A 21,655-nucleotide genomic window follows, 5' to 3' on the forward strand; every position below is an offset into this window, starting at 1 on the left:
ACTATCAATGTCTCTGTCACATATTTATTTTTGAACATTTGTGCTTAAAGCTATATATCGCTAGACTACAGTCCGATACCCGCATCGGTACGTCTTCACGGATAATAAATGAATTTACACGTATGTACTCTCTCGCATTCTCAGTTTATAAAATTTCACGCCTCACTTCACAAATAATTACCAAAATGTAATAACAATACTTTGTGCGTGTTCGCAAGGTATCAAAGTGGTCGGATCGGTTTCTGTCAGTAAAGCGTAGCCACCTGATGCTACAGCGCTTCCTCCCCTCTATAATATAAACAAACTTTCATTCGATTTCCTATAAATTCCGATAAACGTCATATAAGAGTTACTCAATCCATACAAACTAGACTTTGCATCACCAGTAGTATAAACGCGCACACAAGCTCGATCGTAATGTGGCATAAAGTATTCGATAATTTGTATCAAAGGATCTATACGATTTTTTCTTCAGTCGATTTAGGGTTCTACGATATTCTAAAACTCGTCGACTCTTTACACAGCGCATAAGTATGCGAGAAATTATACATTTATGTACAAATCAATTTTTACACAAAGTGTCTTAACTGTTGAGTGCCACACACACACACATACATACATATTCACAGCATCGCGCGATCACGCTACTCTGTTTCAAAAGTGCCAGCCCCAAATCGCCGCTAAAAATGCCCTCTGAAAGTGTGCATTGAAAGTGTGCTCAGATTCTATTGTAGCGCACTGTCAATGTAACTTAAGAGGTTTTACCAAAGTCTGACTTTGACATACGTATTTTTATCACAATTCTTTGGTGAAAAGTAAATGAAAGTCGGAAACAGCAGACATGAAATAGCAGAAGCGCGATCGCGCACTTTTCGAACATATCCTGCAACCATCGTGATACTCTCTCAAACAGTTAATACATATACGACAAATCATCAATACTATACATATTGCAACACAGACAATAGACAAAAATATGTTCGTAGATTTTATTCTCACAGGTGAGGGGCAACCTTTGATTGTATCAGTCATAAAAGATAATGCTTAAGCAGAAGCAATAATTCAATCTCGTGTGAATTAGTTAAATGTTAAAAAAAAACAGTTGAAAAAGTTTAATGGAAACACGATAAGAGTCTAGTCGACTTATACTTAATCTTTCACGTAATGCAAACAGCCAATCTCACCTTTCGTTCTGTTACTTTCGTCGTTAGATATATCTTTCCTTGTAAAGCCGATTATACACGGACATCATAAATATGGATGTATTGTGGACTAACGCTAGCCATAGTGAAAGAGTTGATGTTAGATGTACTAGTAACTTTTTCACTCGTTATAGATATACTATATAAATGCCCTGGTGGGTCTTTAACACCCAACTTATTCTACTAGTTAAATCGCAACTTATTAAACTACGACATTGACACGATAGGCTTGATAAGTAGAAGCAGTTCTTTGACTTGGCTGAATTTCTCATTCAACGACTAAGAAAAAAAAAAGTATACATAATCCATTCATAAATTCTCCAATTAGAATTTTTCTATGACATCACACGTCATTCCTTTGGTTAAACAAATTTGGCAGTAACTTGAGAGTCTCTTGTTAGGCCAAAAATTATGAAATTAATATAAGTTTACTGCTAAAAGATACTGTCCTGCGTGGAGAAATATTTTGAGCTTGGAAGGCCCTTAAACATATCACACTAGAAAAAAGTAAAATTTGAGGTCTGTTGAATGGATATTCTAAAATTATTGACTTAGGCTGTACTAGTGTGATTGTTAGCGCCACTGATGGCACTGAACAAAGCAGCACTATTACGTTTGAAGCTTCCTACTTGCTCGTCTGGCCATATTGGTTCTCCGAGCAAGGACGACAAGCTCTGGCACAATTTCTGATAGTTCTCGCGCAAAACTTCTTGGTACTCATGTTGGTCCGGCGTGATTAGTTTGCTATTAATTTGTAATGCTGTGTAACATATCTTGACAAATTCTCTGAAATTACAGCACAACCATAAGCCCATACCTCGATGCCTCGATACCATATACAGAGATTACAAAACACAAAATGAAGAAACGTACCTAAAGACATCTTTCAGTTCCTCTACTTTGTCGTCAGGATATTGTGGAGACAATGCGGGATCCAGGAACGCCGAGGCATAAGCCAGAGGACCGGCATTTACCGTCACACAAATACTACCTTGAAGACGTAATTGTAGTTTCTTTACATCGGTTGGTGCAATCAAAGCTACGTCCTCCAATTCTTGAACGCGTTGCCTCATTTCATCCAAAGCTACTTCGATAGGACTGAGCTCCACTATCCGTTTCTCGGCAATCCCAATGCGCTTCTTCACATACGGGAAGGAATATTGTGCTACGAGTATAATAAACGTGCAATCTTCATATCTACCTTTTTCTCAAGAAATCAAAATCTTAGATAAACGAACAAGTAATTTGAATTAATAGAATTAAATCGTACTTGTAAGAATGGTTCTGCGTTTCCATTGATCTTCCGGGCTACCTCTTGCTTTACCCTCCTTCGTGAAGGGCGTCTCGAACATAAAACAAGACACATTATGATTTTGCTCAAACTCAGTCTGTCGTACTTCCAACTCGGGCTTTTCAAAGTACGGAATTACGTGCGTGACTTGAATATATGCTATCTTGGGATCCAACTCGCTCACATCGACCGGTACAGAGTCCATAATCATCTTAACATTCTCAGGTCCGAACTTTTCACTGTATAAACGCAACAAACGTTCCGATATTTCAGATAACGACGTTACTTTTGGCTCCTTATAGATGTACTCTTGGCCAGTCTCTTCCTCAAAATATGCCTGGACCATAATACATATGTATATTAAATTTATTATTTTGCGTTATTACATTACAATCATTTGCTAATGTATATTTTTTTAACATTTCTAAATTATAAATTTTCCTGTGTACACTAGATTTTTGAAAATTATAAACATGTAAATCTGATCAGTAATGTATCTCACCGTGCCAAAGAACGCTATTCTATAAAATCTCCCAAGTAATCTCTTCCCAGATCGAGTGACTTCCACGATTTTATTGCAGGCTTGCGCCAAATGTGAGTAGCAATTTGCCAAAGCTTCGTAATTTCTTTTTGCTTCATACATAGGAACTATCAAACGATACAAATGTCCAAGCAATTCAAAACGCTCGGCTTTCTCCAACGTGTCAGCACAAACTTCCAACTGCTCGAGAAGTAAACACTCATTATAATGAATATCTTGAACACCTGGAAAAAAAACTTCGTGTTTATTTGAAAATACAATCGAATCGAGGTAATTTTCATCTGCATGCACATTTAATACAACAAAGACAAGACAACACAGTAAAGCAAACATACAAATCTCACCAGCATCGAGCTTAAGGTTACACTCGTCCTTCGAAATGTTCACAGAAATTTGATCGAAAGCTTCCGCACCCCATGGATGAACCTTTCGCAGTTTTAAATATTCAGCCATCAATGCTGCGATATGTAGTTGGCAACAAGCAGCCTGAAAATAAAAAAAAAGTATGTACCATCGCAAAATACATTCGAGTCTCCTTTTTTTTAACCAGTTTTTAATAAATCTAAAAAAATCTAAAAATATATTTTGTAGGTAGAATAATTTTTGTGTAAATATTATAAGTACTTCTGAAAAGTTTCCATCCCTGGCATGGTTTCTAGCCATCGTTTCTAACCAGGTATGTCTCAATTCAGGCGTGCTAGCGTACGAATTGGCCAAGCTGTGTTGTAAATCGACCAACATCTCAGGATCATTATTATGCTCCCGCATTTGCGCAGTTGCCATTAAGACCGTACGGATTCTTTTGTTGAGGTCCTTAACTTCAACTGGGAAACCTGTACCTTTCATAACTTTGTCTGAGGAAGCGTAACTATTGATCAAGGACAGCGATTCTTGAAATCGCGAATTATTCAAGCCGATTACATTCCCCAGCATTTGAGAGACTGAAATTATCACCTGTAATATGCAACAAATGTATGATACATTTTGTGTACGTTTAAAATTCCTAAAATTACGAGTAAACAGTATAGTAGCTAATGTGTTAATAAAGATGAAGATTCACGGGACCAAATCCACGACCTAACTTAGCAGATTTAAGATATATTCTAAATGTGAATATTGTACCTGCAAATGCACTCTAGTCAATCCTTTCCGACTGGTAAACTCAAAATTACTTCGCATCAACAAATATAGCAAAGCGCAGGACTCCTGCCGTATAGAGCTCAATTTGCTGTTGCAACAACGCAGCAACTCGTAACACAAGCGTCCGCAAAGCACAGCATTGCCTACAAGGCAAGATATTCTGTTCAAGCTTTATGCAAATTTTACGCAAATTTCTAGCTCATAACGAATGGTTTATCTACTTTTTTTAAGGCCTCTAAGTATGAATTTTATTTATGATGTACTATAATAACGAGCCAAGATGGTCGATTCATAATAAATGCGATAGAAATATTTATTAGTAAATTTCATCTGAAGTTAATATATGTTTTTATTCTGCTTTATAAACAACGTTCAATTGTAAAATTCCTAAAAATCGATGATACCTTGGAAAAGTGCGATTGAATAATTATTTAAAAAAGCTCTAAATCCAGCGAAGACATGGCGTAATAACGTTTCCGACTGTCCGACTTGAAGGAACGACAAATAAATGTTGAATAGCTTTTGCATAACTGGATTTTCACCCTCGTTCGCCAAAAGAATATCCTGCGAGAAATGAGAGGTACTAATACATTAACATATCAATATTCTAACGTTTGAAGGTCATAAAATATAACTAATCATACGTACTTTAAAATGGATACAAAAAAGTCCTAAGCAATCCAACGTTATAAGACCGACTTCTGTTGCCATATTTGCTTCTAGTAAAACTTGATACACCTTGCCACTATCATTTTCAACGAGATTTTCTCTAGTAACTGTATTGTGAGGTTGTAATGTGCTGGTAGCTGTACTTTCAGTCGTAAAGTCTGGAGGCGCCATCCTGGCCGGTAGAGTCATTGCTTTGACAGTACGGGGTTTTCCCAAAGAGCTTGCAGCGTTAGCGGCTATTTGTCTCTTACCGATATATTTGAAATGATGCAAGCTCATCCTAAAAAATAAGAGAAAGTAACATCATTTGTAGATATTTTCGTTATATTATTAGATTTCTTTTATATTGTATCGACGCTACTCACTCAATCACTGTGAAGAAGCTCAGTATTTCCGAATCGTTGCATTGTTGCCACCAAGCGATCACTTGGTGATCACCCAAATACTTGACAACAAACAGAAAGCAGAGTAGTATATCCTTCACTTCTGATGGTTGCAACTTATCGCACCTGGGTAGTGACTGCGTGACGCTCAAGGTGCGCGAGTGTCTCTTCCTCTCGCCTGTTCCATTTTCCGCCAACTCTCTAATGATGGTAGTCTCCTGGGAAATGTTGGATTGAGATGCGCCAGACACAGTCGAGGTATCAGATTCGACACTGGCGCAAGAATATCCATTTACTAATCCTTGACCCGCGATGGCAGCGAAGTAAGTAGAATCCCGAAGGTGCATAGATGTTCTTACGGGTGATTGAGTTTCCAGATGAAGAGTCAATCTGTGCAACATCGTATTTTCTCTTTGACTTTCGATCTATCAGCGATCAGCCAACAGATCGTCTTATTGATATAAAAATTTACCTGTGGAGAGACTTGGGTGTGCCTGAGCTTGTGGCATTAAGAGAAATAGTATCTTTTACTGTCAAAAACGAGCTACTGGTTGACACTCTGCTTGCACTATTCTGTTTAGTATCCGTTTTGGTCTCGTCCTGTATCGATTGCAATCGTTGCAAATTTTCCAGTACAACGCCCAGCCACGGTATATAAATCGATGCTATTCTACTCAATTGACCCTATAATAAAAAAATGTGGTTAGTTTTAAACAACATGATGGTTTAAAGATCATACATTAACTATATTAGCAAAATATTGAAGTTTACACCTTATTTTGATATCTATCGTCCAATTCGTGCTTTGCCAGTAAATCTCGTAAAGTGCCTATAGCTACTTTACGAATTTGCACGATTTCATTGAGAGAAGCTCGAACTTCTTGCATTAGAAGACCAACTAAGAAATGATGTTTGCAGAATTCTTCCGTAAGGCAATACTCGTTCATTAAATCTGTCACCAAATAAAGTATCTCAGTTTTATCCACTGTCGCGATATTCACTGTCTAATACAGTGCAGTTATGATTATGTGTAGGGTTAGAAATGTTTTACAAACATATATAATTAAACATATATGGAAGTGTAGTGCGTGTCCCTGTAAAAACACGAATGTTGCAACTGCAAACCTAAATTCATCGACTTGAGAAACAATAATTATCGAATTAACAGTGTCCCTTTCTAAAAAAATATTTTACCAATTAAAAACACCTAACTCGCGCTAACTGCAACCATAAACAAGATGTACGACAGGCATTCATGTATGACTGTAGTTATAAACATACCATCGCATTCTGGTTCTCTCTCAGCGTCATTGTCGGTATCTTCCAAACAAGACGCGAAACAGTGAAGTTAATTAAGTAAATTAGTACATTTTCACCGCAGTCTTTCTTGCATATATCAATGACATATATAAGAATTTACCTCGAGAAGCAAGGCGCGACTGCATCATCGGCAAATTGAAAGACACGTAGTGTTCATGAGAGCAGATAATCTGTAGAAAAGTAAACTTGAAGTCATGCAGCGTGCGCTGATCACCGGGCGAGAAGTTGTCCAAGTAGGAATTGATGAGGCGAAATACAAAGCCCCGATCCATAAACGTGAGACATCGCTGCGTATTGCGATATTCAAAATTAATGATGCAGAGATATGCATGACACATACACATAGAACGATCGTATGACATCGTATACCTTTAAAAATTGCGCAAGACTTTTATTCAATTCGTGTGTCTCCACCGGCATTTCTTTGTACTTGGTCATTAGATATGGCATAATCACGTCTAGTAACGTCTTGATTTTCTCATGATAGTCCTTTGAGAATCGTTCGTTTCTGTGCATCTAATTAATAAGCAGTAATTGCAATTATCTAATCTATCAGCGCTAACGGTGTTCAAATTCCAAGGTCGCGAAGAACTTACCTTGATTCTACCGGTACTGAGTAGATACTGCGCCATGCTTTTGATTATTATCTCGAAAAAGAAGTTTGAATGATGCATAAACTTGTTCACCACCAGAAAATCGGTGTTGCTTGGCTGCAGCAAAACTGGCAAGTACTTGGCCAGTTGTTCGTGTACCGTGGAGTTACCGTTTCGTAGCGGAGGCAGCACAAATACAAACTACGAATCAGACCGTTCGCAAGATGAACGAAATTTCAAAGTTCTAAGGTATTAAGAGCCAATAGAATCGGAGATTTAATAGTCTGAGGATACTCTCAATTTTACCTTAATGTATGCTTGTAGAATTTCTTTGCGGCCGGCTTCTTGTACCATGTTAATAAAGTGTATTAAGACCCTAATCACGTAGAGCCCGATCTCTTGACTGGTATTGTACGTAAGCAACACGAACAATTGATTTAGTATGGTAGGCAGAAATGTGATAACGGTGACTAGTTGAACCGCGTGTGCCGCCTTTAAGATCTTGCAAGTCTCCGAATCCGAGGGCGTCGCTGAGGGTTTCGTGTCGAGTATGCGCTCAGCGTGGACAAAAAGATTGTGCAGATGAAGGTCCCTTGTGAACACCGTTGAAATTAATTGGAAAGATACCGTGAAGATTGGTCGTTGAGAATCAATCCAAGTAATATCTGGTCCCGCGTTCTACGAAAACGCGTAAAAGTTAACGTTACTTTCACTCGTGTCAAAGAGCTTGCGCCAAAACTTGATTCATAGATGCGATGTACAAACACAATAGCAAACATTAATAAATAATACCGATAATCGATCTTACTCTTACCCCTTTCCCCAGCCCAAGGGGTTGTATGGAAAGGTATCCTGCTGGCAAATGCGTCGCTACAGGCAGTACTTGGATATTCGACTCTATATCCACGTTCAGTCTGCGCAAATATGGGATCTTAATATTTCTATCACTATGATCAAATGCGACAAGATATGCTAACGATCATAATTCATCACCTTACCTACCTTCCTTTATGCAGCAATGGTGCCCAAGCATAACCGACGCAGTTTTCAACACCATTCTCTTTTTTCTTGTTCATGTCGCAGCTTATATGATAAAAGGAGAATAGTATATGGTGCTTCGCGTGCAGTTTCGTGGGTAACTTCATCTTAATTTCTTCGTACCAAGAAGGCACTGCGTTATGATGCAAAACTGCGCACGACATTCGCAGACATAATAACGGTGAACCTGGTCTCCCATAAATCGCCTGTTACAAATTAAATAAAAATATTATTTTTGGATTCTTCAGTTGTTGAGTGATTGCAGCATTTATACGGATGTTTTTACTACATACTCGCAAAGGCACAACATTCTCACTGTCGTCGTCGCGGAGCTCCACTATGCACGCTATGTTCCTAGCTCGAGTAAACATCTTCTGAGCATCAAAGCAAAGCGTCTGCGGATACACATAGAGATGATTGATGTATGTCGTGTACGGATGCACTTCTCTCTCGGAAGTGCTTTCAAACTCTGCGACCTCGATTGTTGGCTCCGTCGTTGGAGGGATCGGAAATGGCTTTAATGGTGCTAGGCAAGTCGACAATGTATCTAGAAATCGTATTTTAAATATCGTATACCTAGAATCGTTCAGAACTATTGACTATATTTTCTTATTTTTTTATTTTCACAAATTAGTAAGAGAAGTATAAAAAATTACGTTATTACGAAAAGCGTTAAAAATCAGCTTATAAAAACTGAGTCACAAGAGTAATCTTTTATAATATTATTGAATTTTATAGTCTTAATCTCAAGACTTAAATCTCAAAACTTCTATAAACCTTTAGTCCTAGAAGATTTTAAAATATTTTACAAAAATTATTATATAAAAACATTACAGAAGTTATTATACAAAAACAAAACTTTTGTGACAACCTATTATTTACATACGCACTTTCAGAGATGTCTGTAATAGGCTCGATTTTTATTTTCAACCAGCCAGGTATCACAGTCAATTTGCTAAGCTTTTCAGGCCTGAAAGTAAAAATTGTTCACTGGCATAGTATTCATATCAATATATGTATCATATTAAATGATTTATTGTATAAATCTCGACACCATAATACTAATACGCACTTTCTATATTCCGAAAGGAGTTTTAACAGTTCTTCATCCTTAATTTTGTTACCGTCTTGTCTATATATTGCCGGGAAATCCGAGGATGTGTCTAGTTCGTTGCTATACAACCTAAACAACGGTCTTGCAGCCCACGCAAATGGCATCCTATAATTTCCTAGTCTGAGAAAGAAAAGTTGTGAAGTTTTTATAACATAATTATCATCTTAATTTGCGAGTTTTCTGTTCGTATTCAATATCGTAATACAAAAAGTATATAAACTTATAATCCTACCTTTGGCAACAAGCTCGGACTTGTTTATGTACTTTCAAACCCAATCTTGGATCCTTGGTAGCTCTTAAATATGGCTCTGATGTCTGGTATATGTTCCCCTGAAGTACTTTGTCTATCCTTACGACAAGAAATATGTCCGGATGAGGATTACTGATATTGAATATGGCCTGCAATAGTAATGAATTTTCAGGTTTTTACAAGTCCTTATCTCATATTTGTACATTTCCACTTGTGGAAGTATACATAAAAGAATTATGATTATTGGTAACTATTTTTTTCACAATTGTCATATTAATCACCTGTTTCGGGTATTTAATCCAGTCTGAAGGAATACTCTTCAGTTCTTCAAGAAGGGTAATATCCTCTGTCTCTGTCATGATTCCCGTAGGACTCAGTTCTCTTACCATGTCTCGCACGATTTCATGATTGACATCGAAGTGGAAATTCTCTGTGAGTTTTCTGCCATTCCTCGCATCAAAAAGACTCAATGTCGTGTGATAAGGCTCCACCTGACAGAGAGATTCCTTTTCGTCGATCGGTGCTTGTAATCTAAATTTAAGACTTTCACATTTAACGAAAATCCTGTGACCAAATTGTTCTTTATAGGGATCCACGTTATGATCAGTCGATGGGCTTGGTTGCGTCTTGATATGGGCTATGTGAGGGTACACACTGAACAGTCTTTTTCTGTTCTCTCTCCTCGCTAAAGCAATGCTAGTGTCAGTCTCCCTAGAATACTTTATCAATTGGGGATTCATACTTTGTTCCAGTCCTTTTAATGTGCCGTAAACCTGGAACGAAAGATTATTGTATTTTTAATTACACCTTTAATCGTCATCTTAGCATGGAGTAACTAATTCTTGTTAATTTTATATAAAAACTAACGAAATATAAAAATAATATAATATAAAAAATTCAAATATTTTAAACTAAAAGTGATAATGATTACACTACCTGCATTGGCTGCGGCGATGGCAGAGGTGTATTGCAAGCTCTTTCTAACGAAGCAGCACGTTTCTCTTCTTGCTGTTTGTAATGTTGTAGAACAGAATTGAGCTTCAATATCCAATCTTGCATATCGGCCTCATTTTCTGAGGCCAATGTGTATGATTTGTGAGTACCACTCATTCGAAGCTCAAAGCTGTATTTACCACGTTTTGTATTTCTGACAACTTCTGTGCAAAAATCCATCACTATTGTCAATTTTGCCTCTCCTTTTCTTTCATCTTTGAAAAATTCGAGTATATAAGTGCCATCAACTTCTTGCCTGAGATGACAGAAGCGTCTTTTAAATGATTTCGAGCCTATATGCGCGAACATTCTATCTGTACTACCACTCTCAGGACCTTTCATCAAATAACCTTCCTTCGTTATGCCATCATTTTTTGTTAAATCCTATGGAAACATACAGACAATCGCATTTAGCTCTAAATGTGTAATAAAAACATAATTTCTAAAGTTACTCATCTAAAATTTGAATAATCTAATACTTCAAGGTTCAGAACATCGATGTTGAAATCTTCAAAAAAGAAAAGGAAAAACATTACAAAGTAAAAGAAAACATGATAAATAAAAGCCAGTCGTGAATATTAGTGTAAATAATTTAAATCAAGAGAAGATATAATGTTTGAAAGTGATAAAGCACTTATTAGCAGTAATAAGAAACATTACCTCGTCAACTTGATCTACTTCAGTATCGATTTCATACACTTCGTCTTTAAGATCATCCGCTTTCGCTATTCTGTAAATTCATGACATGAAAGAATCTAAAAAAGAATTCTCATCGTTTTTCACGAATCTTTGCACAACGTTGAAATGTATACCTTGGCAATTCGAGATAAGTTCCGCTATATGCCAAATATTTATAATGCACAAGACTCCAATTTGATGTATAGCTACGTAAACATTCTTTCGTCAGGAGATTTTCGGCTCCTTCCTCACATTCTGTAACCTGCTGCGCCGTTGGCACGATGCTACGATATCTTCTCGGCAGAACCACTTGCTGCCATGTAAACATACTTTTACTTATAATAATTGAATATAATACTCACTATTTTTAAGAAAATTAATATTTTAAATTTCTCAAAAAAGATTATAATATATGTTATATAAATAGTAATAAAGATATTTTTAACATATTCCATAACTTTATCTCATATCCTGTCAGATAGTGGCTTTATATTAGCTTATCTATGAACGAAACGGATGTCGATAATATGCTGACGAATGCATAAAAACGAATGCAATATAACAATTATAACTCACAGAAATATCATCTTGGGGGTATAGTAGCAGTTCTCGTTGAGGATCGTTTTGCAACAATGTCTTATTCTTTAGGACGAAATTTTCGAAGTCAATGGGTTCAACTAGATGGGGTTTATTCTGTGAAAGATATGTATAAGTCTTCAGAAATGAAAGAACAACTCTTAAGTTCTCTTATCTCTTAAGTATAACATTTAAATTCTATAAAATTTTTAAATATTTAATATTTTTATATTTTTTCTACTTGATCAAACGTGATAAAGTTTGCTCTAATATATCGAAAAAAGTCCGTATTCTATCCGTATTCTTCTTTAGTTCTTGAACTTTTATTCATGTATGAAAGGGACTCGGGCAACACTGAAATATCCTATGAATTTTTTGTGCATACTTTACGAATATTTGTGCATTCTATGTATGTACTAAAAATACTGTTATAAGTTTATAGCATATTCGAATAGCATAACTATACATGTTCTATAAACGTACACAATACATTTATGCTTTAATACTCTTCTTAAAAGAAACATATGTTAAGCACGTCATGCTATTATTATAACATCATAAAGTATACATCAAATATTTGCATGCTATGTTTACTATCTCTAACTGGTCTAACTGTTCATAGAACATTCGATTCAAATTTTAAAACCAATATTCATAGAATATTTTGTGCTACTTGGGGATATGGAAAGGATATGGAAAGGATATGCAAAGAATATGTCGTAATATTTCTCATAAAAACACATAAAATATATTTAGTGCAACAAACCATCGCATCTTTTGATAAATTGATACATGACGAACTGGAAGTTAGAATTTTAAACTAAGCTCCGTCTTTTGTTTACATCTTAAAATTTTTAGTGCTACAATATCTTTAATCCTCAGATGTGGAATTAAATGATTATATGACATTTCCAATACTCGCAATTATTATTTTCAAATTTTCTGCTCTTTCATATTCTAAAAAACTTCTTATCTCTCATAAATATTTTAAACTCCATCAGTGATCAGGAACTCCCTGTGTACTCTGAGTTTCCGCTTAACGTAATCGCTTAATTATGATTTTCCAACATTTCTATATATATATATATATATATATATATATACAGTAAAGTGTGCCCATTTACCGACGTAGATAAGCAGTGATAATCTCACCTGTACGGTACTTTCCCGAACGACCTGAGATACTGTTTCCCGTAGCTGTGCCGCCATACCGGGCTTGCCCAGGCCGCGCGTAAACTTCCTCTCGCTCATTCTCTCCAATACTAATCGATGTCAGTCAGGCTAAATCGGTTCCCCGATGCCGCCGCATCGATGGCCTTGTCAGGCCGCCGCATAGATCACCGTACCCAGCTTGAGCCAGGTTCAAGTCGAAAAACAATCAAAGACATCACGCGTTTTGGAACCCACGACCACTGTGACAATCGATGGAGAACGTGCGAATAAGGGTGCGGGTTTGTTCGGAGCTTCAAATGCTCCAGACGTTTTCATTAAGCAATGTAGTTATATTTTATCAAGCAATATAGTATGCATTCCAGCAAGGAAATCAACTATTTCATTGGCTACGTATTATCTTAAAATGGCAGTTTTCCTCTTAAGATACTGTGTAACCAATCAAATATAGTTTCGTGTTCGTTACTGGGCTTTGTTCCAGTATTCACTGCCAGTACTGAAAATCTGTAATTCACGCGTTGTATATATTTTTATTTTCACATAGACAGAGTACTGGCAGTGTAAATAGTAACATTGTCTTTCTAAGTGGAACAGAAAATTATGATGTTGTCAAAATAATAAAATAATAATAAAATTGTAATTGGAAAATAAATTTTTAGTCATTTTCTCGTTATTTTGACATTATTTTGACATCTTTGTGATTTTTATTTTTTTTTACCTGAATATATTATATAAATTATATTATACAAAAATTATAACTAACAGCACTGAAAATCTATAATACACGTGACATAAACTATAGTTTTTCTACGTTAGCAGTGAATATTGGAACGCGGCCATTATAATACTAGGGCAGAACGGGCAGAACATAGCACAACCATAGACTCATATATATATAGCTGCCTTCTTATATGAAAAATATGAAGACAAAATGTAAAAGACAGTTACATTCCCCTTTCACTATTCACAGACAAGCTATATATACATAATCTTCGCTATGCTTCACTTTTCGCTAACTTCTTCCAGTAGGAATTAAGTAAAGATCGAGCATCAGTGGCAAATTTGATATGTAACCCGTTTACTTTGATTAGTTGAAGACGCAAGAAACCATATTCTTGACATATTCGAACGTTAAATACACCTTTTTGAATCTAAAGCTAAACAACCTCATGTGTTACTTTTGTGTAAGAAAAATAAAATTTGAAATAGACAAAGACAAAGACAAATAATTGCCTGTCCTTGTTTAACCATGTCATTCGTGTATTTAGTACAGAACAGAACCCCGAAATCATGGACTTTGGCTACATAGTTCAAATGCACGCGGTTGTATAAAGAGCGCTTCATACGGCTCTGCTAAGAGCGACCCATGATTCCTCTCCTTCTTCTCTTTAGAATAGAAAGATGAATTTTTTTTAACGCTGTAATGTTTCAAGTAACGAATAGACCAATTATATTTCTTATTTGATGCTTTAAAGCGTCCATTTATCGAGTAAATAACAAGTATATATCAAGTCAATTGTTGTTGTTTTCATATAAGTGTGCGAAGTTTCATTGGCTATATATTATCTTCAGATAATACGTGACCAATAAAACAGCTTCTTGGAAAATATCCTAAACTTCAAGAGTGCAGTTTTTTAATGCTTTCGAGCGTTCCTGTTGCTCATAGCAGAGAGAAGCCTGAGAGCGACCACCAGTATAGATAGTTCGTAGTGTTTGTACTCTTTGCACATTTAGCACTTTTAATAAGACGGACGCACCTGGAAATGTTAACAAATTATAGTTATAAAAATATATTTTTATATATTATATATATATATATATATATATATATATATATATATATATATTTATTTTAGCAGATTTTGTGCAGATTCTGTTAGCAGTATCTGTGACAGAAAGACAACAGATTGCACACAATTTTTAGCTCTGTTGGGAAACGAACCTATGTTATGCCACGCTCGCTCTCTATTCAATTTCATATTACATATATGTATATATTGTACATAAATAACTGCACACTTCATAAATTTATGACTAAATAAAAGTAAAAATAAAAACACATTTTCTTTTATTATATTACTAACACTTTGATTTTGCCAATATCAATTCGTAACATTATATTCGTAAAATATTATTGAAATATTATTGTGAATGAATAATTCCAGCAATGTACAAGAGTAATAGTTTATTTTTTAACAGTACAAAAGAAAATAATTTATTTTTTAACTATATTTTATAATACAATAATTTAAACTGGTGTATATGTGTATAGTAACCAGGATCTGAAGTTTAAGGAGATTAAATTTCTCGCGCGTCAGCAAAAGTTGCCTAACTAATGGCGGACTTCCGGCGAATCCGCTCCACTTTGAGGTCTGTTCTTTTCAGCTGTACCGATGAACTGGTGCAATAAGTTAAAGTGAGACAAGTATATGTTCTGTGCACTTCTCACTTCACTAGTCGTGTTAACTCTCGGAAATGAATTATGGTTATATTTATGGGTCCTAAAGACTTTTGCCAACGTTACCCTCCACTTTTTTATGGATTATATCCGGTAACCGTTTTCTCACTCTCGCCTATTGCTCCAGTTCAGCAGTGCAGCTGGCCCTTATTCTTGAAATAGTTGTGTATACGTAAGTTTTACTGCGCAGCTATTTTATGGTATGATTAAACCTGCGTAGTAAAACTTACGTATACGTAACTATTTCAAGAATTGGGACCCTGAAAAGAACAGACCAGATTCTCTCTGGTTGCCACAAAATATACTAACCTTATGGAGGATGCACACCGCGTCCGATGTCCAACGTACGACGTACGATATCCAATAGGAGAACAGCTTTCAAATGGAGAATTGCATTCTCTATTAAAAAGCTGTTTTCTTATTGGATATCGGACGTCGTACGTAAATCGGACGCGGTGTGAATCCTGCAGAACGTGACACTGATGAGGGCAGCCATTGGATTTTTCCAATTTGTGGCTTTTTGATTGGTAGCTACTGCGCATCCAGCAGACGTATCACCTTATATATTTCCACCATGCATTTATGTTGTGTTCAGCGATTACTTCATCGTACGTTGCGAAGTGTCTGTATCAGTAAGCAAGCTGTATCCGAGTCGTGTGTGAAATTTAACCAGGAGGAAGATAAGAAGTTGTATAAAAATTGTTTATTTTTTTAAATATTGTGTGCGAAAATATGACAACAGTAGCGAGACCAACTTTCGAGCCTGCTAGAGGAGGACAAGGGCGAGGCGAAAAAGACTTGAGTGCGATTTCGAAGCAATACAGCAGCAGAGACTTGCCATCCCACACCAAGCTTAAATATAGGTTATTAAAATACAAAGATGCATTCTCGTACAACAAGAATTTTATCGATATATAAAAGGAGTAATCTGATACCATGAAATTACTGCTTATTTTGTTAAAAAGAGGGAACACATTTTGTCTGGAATTATTGTAGTAATAAGAAGTATTTCTTAAAACAAGTATATCTTGAATACATTATGTTGCAATAGCATTATAAAATATACATTAAATGTTTGCATACTGTGTCCAGCATTTATATTTATCTAGGCAATTATATATTAATGTTCAAAATAGTAAGATCTAAGAAAATTATTACATTGTGTCATCTTCGTTACTTATATTTGACAATATAAACTTGGTCTAGTTGATTGATAAAGGAGATGTCTGATGTTTGACCATTTATTTCTTAGTTATATTCTGTACATAAATTTAATATTTATTAGAGAAATAAGGCTATTAAAAACCAAGCTAGATATTAATGCATATTAATATGAGGAAAGATAATAATGTTTGCTGTGTCAAGCGCATGCACTGAATTTGACATGGCGAACATTATTATCCTCCCTATATATATGCACTAATATCTAGCATTTGGCTCTTATTTCTATAATGGCTTTATTTCTCTATTAAATTTAATAGCGAATTCGGTAGCTTGCACTAGTGCGCACTGAGTGCGCATTAAGGCTTGTTTACAGTACATTCTTATATTTAAGATCGTGTCTTAAATACATATTTAAAAACATTTTAACTAATAAAATGATTTGTACAGGATGTTATACATATCATATTATGGTTAAAAATATTTGAGAATTTATTTGAGAATTATTTAAGACAATCTTTAAATATAATAACATACTATGAACAAGCCTTAGTGCGCACTCAGTGCACACTAGTGCAAGCAACCGAATTCGCTATAAGTGTTACTTATAGTCTAATATACATATTTGGTTACTCTAATATTCTAATATTTATATGTCAAATACTAAATATATAAAATAGAATGTCTATTTATCTATTTCTCTATTAACTCTTTGACTGATCTGAAGCAAATTTTACATATTCTCTAGGATCCTGTGAAAAATATAGACTATGTGAAACTTGGACACATCCTTTAGATTTCATTTTCTTGACACTTTGTGATAATTTGAATTTAGATGTCCTAAATATAAAAGAAATCTAAGCAATGCCTGATAGTTTAAGCTTGTTATATATGATATATATGACATATATATGACATTCAATTGATTTTTTATGTAATTTTTCTTTTTACAGAGAACATGGTCAAGGAACGATCGAAGAACTGCGAAATCGTGACTTCAGGAAGGAGCTCGAAGAGAGAGAACGAGGAGAAAAGGAAAAAGGATCAAGCCGTCGTGCCATTGAGCCTTCCAGAGAGCCAACTGCATCTAATGCAAAAAGACAGAAGCTAGATCAAGTCCCTGCAGCTAGCTTAGACGCTGACGACCCACTCGATGACGACGAGTCCGATTCTGACAGTGATGAGGATGATACTGCGGCACTTTTAGCTGAACTGCAAAGGATTAAAAAGGAACGAGCAGCGGAACAAACAAAGAAGGTTAATATGCCATTATTTCGTCAATCGATATACGAGATATTTAGAAAGTAAGAAAAGGTTTTCTGAACGTTGTTTTACGTGTTGCAGGAGATGGAGAAACGCCAGGAAGAAGAGAGAATACGCATGGAAAATATTCTTTCAGGCAACCCTTTGCTAAATTATTCCTCTCAGAGTGGAAGAGTGGATATGAAGGTACGAAGACGATGGGATGACGATGTAGTTTTCAAGAATTGCGCACGTTCTGAGCCAAAGAAGAAACATGATGTCTTCATCAATGATTCACTACGAAGCGAATTCCATCGCAAATTTATGGAAAAATACGTAAAATAAGTTATTATCTAAGCACATTGTAAATATTGATGAAATGTTTTCTAATGAATCTTACTGAAAATTAACATTTTTCCCCTATATTTATATTATTAATCAATAATATGCAGAACTGTGATCGGGTTGAAACAGATTCTTAAAGAATATATTAGACAAACACTTTAAAGTACTTAAAGAAAAGCCATGATTAGTTCATACGGCGCTTCAAAACAACAACGTTTAATGAATTGCGTCTAAAATCTTTAAGCGTTTATAGTCTTTAAAAAACTACATTTTCAACACATTCAATTATTTAGTGACTACTGAAATATTAGATACTCTACTACATATAATGGTGTATTTTCCAAGTAAGATTATTATATATGTTAAGTCTGTAGTTATATATGTTAAGTCTGTATATTATATTATATTAAGATATTATGTTATCACTTTTAACTTGCATAAGAATAAATTCTTAGAGTTTATAAGATAAAAAGTCTTTATTGTCTTGTTGCATCCTGTACTTTTTATGGTTGAGGAAATGTACTTATATATTTAATGTTTGTATTGTTCCTTTTTAATCAAATGTTAGATTTTTCTATTTAATTAGAGGATGCTCGTACATACATTATATCTTATTACAAAAACATTTTTGTTACTATAATGTTATAATGAAGATTCCTATTATATTTCTGATATTCGATTCCATCTTTTGATAATAGTCTTCTCGACCTGCGCAACATCGTCTTCATCGATTATTGGCTTGATAGATAAACACCTGATAGGGCTCTAAGGGAATAGAACTTTCGCTTCCGTAGATCTTTGGTTCCGTAACTGCTTAGAGTTCGCAGATGGTTGAGTAATAAACGGAGTATCCTTGGTAGCCCATCTGCATAATGGCATCTCTCGTCCCACGAAGTTTTATATCCTCGACTGAATTCCTGCCAATCCACTCCTCCTTTCTCCTCCTACACCACTCCTACAACCGTTCCTGATCCGTACCTGTGCGTTCCGTACGCCTTCAGGCTGTACGGTGTACGTGTTTCGGTAGCAGCGCGCAATCCGGTCTCGGGCGGCGCACAACGAACCGCGCGCTGGGTCAAGTATAACCGGTCTCAGAAGCCCCACGGGGCCCGCCGCGCACAGGCAGCAGGCAGTCTACCGGTGCAGCTGGTTATCGCCGGTAGACTTCTTGGCACCGACTTGACACCAACATGGCCAACTAACTTAACGCACCCAGCCGTCCAGCTAAGAGACTACGGAGCATACCTGAATTAAGATAGATCGGCAGGAATTAATCTGACAAATTCGAAATTGAATCAAAAACATTTCGTTTACTGTCTGTATCTCTCTATTCGTTTCAATTCACCTGGTGACATGTCGGGAAACATAACTGAACAATTTAATTCCTTATCTAGAGTAATGGAGATATTTTCTAAAGGAACTTCTCCACATTTGGCGATTACATCGGTAGAGTGCATTTTAATAAAGAAATTAAAAAATGACTCAAATGAACATTTGTGAAAATTTTGTAAAGAAAAGTAATTTAAGAATTTTTATCGAGCTTTTTTAATTCGTACATTTTTAGAATCAAATATTTGATAAATTTTGAATATTATAGATATTATAGATATAATATCAACGATCTCTATCGTTGATAGAGAAAATAATGACTGGTGGATAACGATAATTGAAAATGATAGAAGCAAAGATGATCAGATGATAAGGCATGGAGAGAAAGAGAAGTTTCTTGGATGTAAATTACTGATCAATAATAATTTATACGGAAACTTGGTAGACTTTATTTGTGCGAATTTCTTCTCTGTATCTTTAACGAAACGTTGAGGTAGTGGGATAGGAAGAGTGTGGTAAGGGGATTTCCCTGGTGAACGTACCTCTGCTGCAATTGATGTGCGTCAAGAATTCGCCTCGAGGCACCTCTATCTGCTCGCATTCCCATCTGCCGTCACATCTGTTTTATTTACGCCTTTTTGTGCGTTTGTAAAATAAATAATACGTAAAATGATACGTTAATTATATGAAAATATTACTTTTCGAAATGATTAATGTCAGTGCAGTGTAATTATGCCACCTAATGATATCCCGAATAATAAATGAAGTAATTATTAGATGGGACATTATGTCATTTTTATGTATCGATATTAATATTTTGTCAACAAGTTGAATTTCTATGTCTTTCATGTGATAAATTTTTTTTTTGTTACGATGTACACTGTATTTCACGTATTTTAAAATATATAAAATATATGTTTCTTTTTTACAGATGTTATAAGTTTAGTGAAAATACATCATCTTAGTAAAGTAAATAGAGATTGGTAAAAATTTAAATCTTAAATATTAAGGAGTGCAAAACTAAAATTAAACTAAATTACAACTTCACAAAACAAATCAAGCACATATAGCACAAGTATCCAAAATATATTCTAGAGATATCTCAGAGATATTCAGGCATATTTGGAATGTATCTAGAATATATATTTTGGACATTTATGATATATAAATTAAGTTCTTTAATTTCAATTTGGATGAACTTCAATAAGTGTGAAAACATTACTTCTATTTTAGTATTGATTCGATGTGACTTTTTATTTAATCAGTTCGTGTATTATAATACACTCTTATATAATATTCTCTTATTATAATACTTTAATATGTAATATAAAAAAAATTGTTTTCAATTAAAAATGTAATTACATGCAGATATTAATAATTATGTCATTTCCCCAATATTTTAAATATTAAGTATACCGTATTAAAAATAAACATAGAAGGCTGTATTAATATCTTATCTTAAAGCTAAATGAGAGACTCATTGATGTTACTCAATTCTTCTGTAGAAATAGAAACATGAAATATGAATATTTCGATATATGCTTCAAAATCATGTAATTGTTTTCCTATAAACTTCATTGACGAACTTAATCGACTTTTTCTAACAAATTTAATTAGTTTGATTTAATAAATAGAGATGCAGGAAAGTAAAAACTAAATTTCTACATTTCTAATGTATATGCATGTAAAGCTCAAGTCGATATTTATTTTTATTCGCACCGCACATCGATTTCATTTGATATTTGCGGCTTGAATTCACTTTCACCGTCGGCCACTAATCAGCTATACTGTTCCTTTTACATTTTATGGAATATGCTGACCATATGTATATGATCTATCAAATAATACAGGAATCTCACGTCTATTCAAATATGCTAATATATATCGAATTAGCTAGCAATATGATCGATTCATCTAAAAATGATCTATTGTTATTTCGATTTGTCACGTTAATTATAAAAGGTGCTGATAACAATATCATCGAGAATCTGGAGAGACCCACACGAAAGTTTCATGAAAGTACTATCATTTCCTATAAAAATTCTTTTTTCCAAAATCGTTTAATACCTTGAGAATAATCGTCCTTGTGCATCTTATTCACGTAAATAGAAATAGAATTCGTGTTGAGGATATTAGTTAGTTATATAGAAGAATATAGACCG

The 21,655-nt window shown here is 34.9% G+C and overlaps 2 protein-coding genes across 7 annotated transcripts; one reads left to right on the forward strand and one right to left on the reverse strand.

Annotated features, from left to right (window-relative positions):
* Nucleotides 1–8: 8 nt before the first annotated feature.
* Nucleotides 9–13,245, reverse strand: LOC116843268 (dedicator of cytokinesis protein 9). Of its 6 annotated transcripts, none has more exons than XM_032813553.1 (29): nucleotides 12,941–13,245; nucleotides 11,789–11,905; nucleotides 11,347–11,525; nucleotides 11,195–11,264; nucleotides 10,478–10,918; nucleotides 9,823–10,314; nucleotides 9,524–9,690; nucleotides 9,250–9,411; nucleotides 9,068–9,147; nucleotides 8,471–8,724; nucleotides 8,142–8,383; nucleotides 7,948–8,053; nucleotides 7,446–7,817; nucleotides 7,143–7,340; nucleotides 6,916–7,062; nucleotides 6,647–6,833; nucleotides 6,508–6,546; nucleotides 6,000–6,178; nucleotides 5,699–5,910; nucleotides 5,209–5,616; nucleotides 4,823–5,123; nucleotides 4,579–4,738; nucleotides 4,157–4,317; nucleotides 3,659–3,988; nucleotides 3,379–3,520; nucleotides 2,996–3,258; nucleotides 2,473–2,830; nucleotides 2,076–2,367; nucleotides 9–1,988 (listed from the first exon to the last, which is right to left on the reverse strand). In XM_032813553.1, exons 1-29 carry the CDS (start codon nucleotides 13,037–13,039, stop codon nucleotides 1,754–1,756), a joined length of 6,393 nt encoding a protein of 2,130 aa, XP_032669444.1. In that variant the 5' UTR covers nucleotides 13,040–13,245; the 3' UTR covers nucleotides 9–1,753. The 6 variants fall into 6 exon arrangements, with proteins under 6 accessions (XP_032669444.1, XP_032669442.1, XP_032669445.1 ...); XM_032813551.1 differs by having other exon boundaries at nucleotides 3,370–3,520; nucleotides 12,941–13,039; XM_032813552.1 differs by having other exon boundaries at nucleotides 1,754–1,988; nucleotides 3,370–3,520; nucleotides 7,954–8,053; nucleotides 12,941–13,039.
* A 2,742-nt stretch (nucleotides 13,246–15,987) lies between these two features.
* LOC116843312 (protein CWC15 homolog B) lies at nucleotides 15,988–18,229 on the forward strand. Its single transcript, XM_032813654.1, has 3 exons — nucleotides 15,988–16,279; nucleotides 17,531–17,834; nucleotides 17,922–18,229. Exons 1-3 carry the CDS (start codon nucleotides 16,149–16,151, stop codon nucleotides 18,162–18,164), a joined length of 678 nt encoding a protein of 225 aa, XP_032669545.1. The 5' UTR covers nucleotides 15,988–16,148; the 3' UTR covers nucleotides 18,165–18,229.
* The last annotated feature ends 3,426 nt before the right edge of the window (nucleotides 18,230–21,655 follow it).

The sequence above is a fragment of the Odontomachus brunneus genome, unplaced genomic scaffold (assembly GCF_010583005.1).
Source record: "Odontomachus brunneus isolate Ranch 3 - 2012 unplaced genomic scaffold, Obru_v1 Obru_scaffold_031, whole genome shotgun sequence".
Taxonomy (NCBI): domain Eukaryota; kingdom Metazoa; phylum Arthropoda; class Insecta; order Hymenoptera; family Formicidae; genus Odontomachus; species Odontomachus brunneus.